Source organism: Hipposideros armiger, unplaced genomic scaffold (assembly GCF_001890085.2).
Source record: "Hipposideros armiger isolate ML-2016 unplaced genomic scaffold, ASM189008v1 scaffold_230, whole genome shotgun sequence".
In the NCBI taxonomy this organism is placed as follows: domain Eukaryota; kingdom Metazoa; phylum Chordata; class Mammalia; order Chiroptera; family Hipposideridae; genus Hipposideros; species Hipposideros armiger.
This window is the reverse complement of record NW_017731580.1, coordinates 2,595,585-2,602,025: the sequence shown is the minus strand read 5'-3', so window position 1 is coordinate 2,602,025 and position 6,441 is coordinate 2,595,585. Positions and strand designations below refer to the sequence as shown.

The 6,441-nt window shown below is 30.4% G+C and overlaps 1 protein-coding gene across 1 annotated transcript in view; it reads left to right on the top strand.

The window, feature by feature from the left end:
* The window catches only part of ASZ1 (ankyrin repeat, SAM and basic leucine zipper domain containing 1), a 112,055-nt gene that overhangs the window by 91,746 nt on the left and 13,868 nt on the right, over nucleotides 1-6,441 (top strand). Inside the window, exons 4-6 of the mRNA XM_019654762.1 lie at nucleotides 3,141-3,252; nucleotides 3,766-3,900; nucleotides 5,443-5,563. Coding sequence (XP_019510307.1) covers nucleotides 3,141-3,252; nucleotides 3,766-3,900; nucleotides 5,443-5,563 — 368 coding nt within the window. The remainder of the gene's footprint in view (nucleotides 1-3,140; nucleotides 3,253-3,765; nucleotides 3,901-5,442; nucleotides 5,564-6,441) is intronic.

Here is a 6,441-nt window from a genome sequence, read left to right as displayed (position 1 = left end):
AATTCCCCAATAAAAATCTTTAAAAAAAAAAAAAGAAATATTCCTTGATGTAACATAGGTCTGGTGTGTAAATATGCAAATATATTCTACATAAATTCATTGTTACTCATTCTCTCTTTCCATTATAAATATGTATTTATTGTTTGTGCATTTATAGTCTTTTCTGAAATTGACATTGCTATAAATATATATAGTTCATATACAGCATTTGGAGATCTGGAAATATTTTTACATGGCCTTGGACTTGAACATATGGCAGATTTATTAAAGGTAAGATTATATAAGCTATAATGAGTTGTTATGTATGTTTATTTGTTGGTTAACATAACATTAAATAGTCATAAGCATGCTTATAAAAGAAGCCCAGAGGCACTTTTTTCTGTGATTTGTAGTACATCCCATTTTGAATTTACAAGTATTTCAAAAATTATTCTAGAAATTTACATAAATTAGAATCTGGCTGGATTAACAGCTTTTACCCACTTCATAAAGCTTCATAGACCTCCTGCTGGTACATCTAAACCCTCAGTTTGTTTTTGCAATTGTGTATAGAATATTAGAAAACCCAAGATTTTTAAACCCAGCAAACCTGGTATCAGATTTAACTTGAAGGATTATTAACTGAAATATATTACTTAAATCTCTCTTTTTTTTTCATAATGATAATACCTAAAGTCGGTTGTCACAGAGATTAAAATCATATTCCAAACACCGGTGTAGGTACTTCAGGCATGCATTGTGGGATTTTAGTAGGTGACAGCCATCAGCCAGTTAGCTGGGACTGAAGCATTTAAAGTGCTACTTCAGATAGGCTCTCCTTAGGAAGATGCACATTCTGTTTAGGTGGCTCAGAACTCCACTTCATTGTACAAGAAACTTCTTAATTGAGAAATACTGAGTAAACCTAAATGTTATTGATCGTTTAATGTGATACAGCTAGAAGTTTTAAATATTCATGAAATATAATTTCTGTCAAATTTTATAGATCTATTTTTTTTTCCATGTAGGTAAATATAAGTTGTAATCATTTTCTTTGAATCTGGAAAACTAGCTATGTTTATACTTTTTTAGGTAATTGTACATATGACTCTTATTACTATCAGCCCATAGTATAGATCTATACCTGCTTATCCTATCTCCTCTAGAAAGTTGAAAGTTGTTGAGGAGGGCAGCATATAACTGACTAATTTATGTACACATGGCTACTTCCCCTTCTACTGTTTCATTTATATTGAAAGGTGGCTTTTTTTTCCTTTTCTACAGGAAAGGGATATAACTTTAAGACATCTTTTGACCATGAGGAAAGATGAGTTTACAAAGGTAGTATCAATTTCAAAAACTGCAGACGTTATCTTTCATATTTCTAAAATTGTAGAGCCTTTTAAAAATCCTAGGGCTGTAGACTGTGAGTGATCTTTTTTTGCTAGGTTCTTAATTAGATAATGATTATAGATAACCATATGTAAAATCTTCTGTTACAGTATTAGTTTACTTTAAGAACATTTAAAGTCTTAAAACTTGTTTATTTTTCTTAAGATTAGTCATGACATCTCAGCTGAAACTGATGCTTCGTTCTAAATATGAATTAGATTTGTAAAACAGTGTAAAAGAGGTTACTTAGAAATAAGAGACGTTTCTTTGTATATGTTGGTATGAACATATGTCATCCAAATACTGCCTTTTGCTGAGCTCTCAAAATGATCAAGAACTGTGATTTTATTATCTAGTATTATTAAGTAACAATTTGAAAATACTGTGGGAAATATGAGAAATACTTTAATAAATAGGACACCTAAAAAGTAATGAGCTTCCTGAACGCATTGGAATACATTGCCATGGACACATTGGAAACTTGAAATCTTCAGTATCACTGAAAATCAAAATAAGCATAGTCCTTCGCTAAGTCCAGGATAGAAAATGTAGTTAATACTAAAGGTAGCATACAGACAAAAAGAAGAAGGCAATTCTCACTTAATCACTGATAATTTAAATTAATATTTTGAAGAAAAAACTGTTTTATTGTGGGGTGGTTTTTTTTTTGGTAGACTATATATTAAAATGTAGTAATTTGTCTTTAGAATCCATCACAATTGTTATATATAGTAACTACGGTTACTGTGTAAACATTTCAATGATGTAACCTTCTCAAAGTTACAAGCAAATATTTTTCAGTATGTTTGTTATTTTTTAAATATGTATGTTTTCAAGATGTAAATTAATCAAGTAGGAAACTTCTTTAGTAATTTTGAATATTAAATTATTCAAGTATGACTATCTTATTACATCTTGAAATTATTTCTGTTTAGAATGGAATTACCAGTAGAGATCAGCAGAAAATTCTGGCTGCTCTTAAAGAACTACAGGTAGACGAGATAAAATTTGGAGAATTACCTGAAGTGGCAAAGTTGGAAATCAGGTAAAGTTAACTTATCGGTTTATATTAATATTGTTTAGAATCAACTTTTCTTTTTTAGTTTAATTTTGATAATGCCTGAGTTATTTTACTTGATGCCATCATTTCCCCAGGTAAATGGTTAGTTCATTTTGCAACATACTGTGTTCTAAAATGGGAGGTACTTTATACAGACAGTTTTTAAAAAGTCAGTTTACTAAGAATTAAAACAATGCATCTTCTTGTTAACTCACATAAAATCATTTTTTGTTTTATTTTTTTCATTGCATTCCATGCTTTTCATAGTGTAGCTCTCACTCTCTTTAAATCATTTTAAGTGTCAAATTGAAAATTCAAAGTAGCGATAGTTTCACTCAGGGCAGTAAAAAAGTGTTTCTCATGTAGCTCAGCTCCATTTTCAGCCTTATTCGGTAAGAAATTATGTTATCAACCTATAAAGTTCATTTTTAATATNTTAATGAAACCTCGTATTTGAAAGTATGGCTTATTTAGTGATTTTTTTTCTTAAACACATTTCTTCACTAGAGGGTGCTGTGTAAGCATGCAATGCTTCATCATTTTATTTGTGGGAGATTGGATTTTTAAATCACCTGATTTATTAAAAGTTTTCATTCTTTTTTTCTTCTCTTAAACAATACTGATGGTACTATGTATGGTAACATTCATGAACTTGAGTAGCTGTTAATGGCAGCATTAACCCAAATGTTTCTTCTTCTCTTCTCTTTAGGAGACTTATGACTCCAATCATGTACGCTGCCCGTGACGGTCACACCCAGGTTGTCGCTCTCCTTGTTGCTCACGGAGCAGAAGTCAATACCCAGGATGAGAATGGTTACACTGTGAGAAGCCGTTATATAATGTTCCTTTTTATCTTGTTAGTAGTAGGAAGACACAAAAAAGTTTCTTCAGAAGTAAAAATTACAGAAGGGCTGGGATATAAATGCTGTTTGGTGAAGAAAAGCAACAGCTGAAATAGGAAAAAGGAATTATCTGACTCTCTTGGTCCTCACCCTTGACACAGGAGCTATAACACACAACAAAGCTTGGGCTCTGGAATACACATATAATTCTTTTTTATAGAAAACAGTTCAGCGATTGGCAGATTTATCATTTTATTATATAACATCACTTGAGTATGTAAATAAAACATTTGCTTTTATAAAATCAGTGAGCACTGGAAGTCTGCTTTGCAGTTACAACTTTGGAAATATGTTTATGTTGTGAACTGAAGAGATTGTATCATTTCATTAATTAACCATGTTCACTTTTTTACTGTGCCATAAATACTGTTCTCTCTGTCTCATATACAGTCTCTCTCTTTAAACAATCTTCTTTTCCCTGCACTTTTACAGGCTTTAACATGGGCAGCGCGTCAGGGTCATAAAAATGTAGTTTTGAAGTTGCTTGAACTTGGAGCTAATAAAATGCTACAAACCAAAGATGGAAAGACACCAAGTGAGATTGCAAAAAGAAATAAACATCTAGAGGTATCCTTCTGTATATTAAACTAATTTTTCTATGGCATGTTACATTATCATTTATAGAACTTTGATATAATTTTGTTAGAATTCACAACTGTAATAGTAGTGTATCTGGCTATTATTAAATGTTTAAGTATGTAATTTTCCTTCAGTCAGGTAATGAAGACTTTATTTTACTGGAGTATTCATCTTTTACTAAATAAGAGCTATTTGTAATGTGGTAATTTAAAAACTGTATGAAGGGATAATAAAGTCTTATTCTGGCCCTAGATATAAAACTGTAATCGACTGTTTATTTAAACATTTCAAACTGGTCCAGATTTTAAAAAGTTAATTGGTATATTGAGAAAGCTAGTAAAACTTCAAAATTTGAACATGTAATTGAAATATTGGTTTTAAATTTTAATTACTACATATTGGACAATTTAAAAATTAAATCCTTTAAGCTACATTTACTTCTATACAAGGTATATAGTAAAGTGGTAACATATTTGGGTATATGACCTACTGTCATTCAGGTACTAAAGTCAATAGTAAATATTTCCCATACATTAAATTTCTTTACTGATACAAACTTTGTTCTGATTATTTAAAACTTTTGGCCAAAGGTCTATGATTTCTAAGCAAGGATCAAATACAGTACAACTGTAAAACTAAGTTACATCATTTAAGAGCTTCTAAAACTGTTTCTGATTTTGAAAGCATGTGACATTTCAAAGGTTCCATCATATAATCATCAGACTATACCACTTTTACTGCATGTAAAATAAGTTTCTGTATGTTTTTAAGCGATCTGATAAATATGCCTATCATTTTCTAACAGATACCTACATTTCCAGAATCATTCTAGAGTAAATGCTAATCACGAGAGCTCTGTGAAACTTCAAGAAGAAATTTACAGTTTTCTTCTAGGCTTTGAAAATTTCAAGACATTTAATTAGTTTACTACATTATTAAATTTAGGGTACATTTCTCTGAATTTGACATATTAAGAAATTTATGAACATCAAAGATTATTTTGAGTCATAAATTGTTTCTTTACGTGAGATTTGATTTTGTATTTTGGCTGATTATGTGCCATAATCTTGACTTACTAAAAAGTTAGATTTTAAAACTAATGAATTTCACGATATCGCTTTGATGTATATAGTTGGGATTAGTATACATTTAGTCATGCTGATTACCTCCTCCCCACTTAACAGTGTATTTAAAGTACTACCTTAAGATTTAATCTGAGTCATTTACCAAAATGGAAATTTTAGAGTTTTTTTATATCTTACAGAAAATATTAATTATTATCTTTCTTTAATTATTATTATTTGAATTAGATGTACTTTTTTTCTTTTCCAATAATTATTTTACATCAAGCAAATACTTGATTTTTAAAAAGTTATTCTCTGGGTAGTAAGTTGTGAAAGATCTGTCCCTTTCAGTTTGGAAAAATTTTCTTTGTAGACATAAAACAATCACATACTTAATTTCTTTGAAGTGTAAGTGATAGTATATAATAGTGTTAACTATATTTGAATGGCTTAACTTTTTTTTCAGATCTACAGCTTTCTTTCTTTGACTTTAAATCCATTGGAAGGAAAACTTCAACAGCTAACTAAAGAAGATACTATTTGTAAACTATGCAGAGAGTTTTTATTAGAAATGGATGTTGGATTTTGTAAAATACTTGCTCTGCATTTATTGGGATAATCGTGGTTTTTCTTTTTTAGTTCAAATGTCAAACTAACCTTGTATTCCTAGGATAACTGTACTTGGTTATATTATCCTTTTTATGTATGTTTGGATTCTATTTGCCAAAATTTGTTCAGAATTTTTGCATCTATGTTCAGTGAAGATGATTGATCTATAGTTTTCTTTCCTTTTAATCTCTCTCTGCTTTTTGTTATTATAGTAGTTCCTGCCTCATAGAATGACTTGGGAAGCACTCTATCCTTTTCAGTTTACTGGAAGAGTTTGTGTAGAATTGTTTTTGTTTGTTTGTTTGCTTTTTAACTGTTCTGTAGAATTCACCAAGGAAGCCATCTGGGCCTGTTGTTTTCATTGTGGGAGGTTTTAAATTACTAATTCAATTGTTTTATAAATATAGGACTATTCAGTTTATTTCTTTTGAGTGTGCTTTGGTAGTTTGAGTTTTTGAGAACTTTGTCCATTTCATCTAAGTTGTCTAGTTTATTGGCATAAATTTGTTCATGATACTCCCATATACTGTTCAAATCTGGAGAATCTGTACTGATGTCGCCTCTCTTATTCCTGATATTGGTAATTTATGTCTTTCCTCTTTGTATTGATCAGTTTGGCTATTGGTTTGTCAATTTTATTGATCTTTACCTCTTAATAAGGAAATGGATAAGATGAAGGAGTGCTCATATGAAGAATTAGGGGAAGGTAGAGGGAACAGCACTTGGACAGTCCCTGAAATGGGAAAACTTGGCCTTTTCACAGAGAATAAACTTTAAGGGACCAAAAATGGAAGCATGGAGAGCAGTTACAAGACTTTTGCAACAATACAGGTCAGAGAAAAATAATGATAGCTTG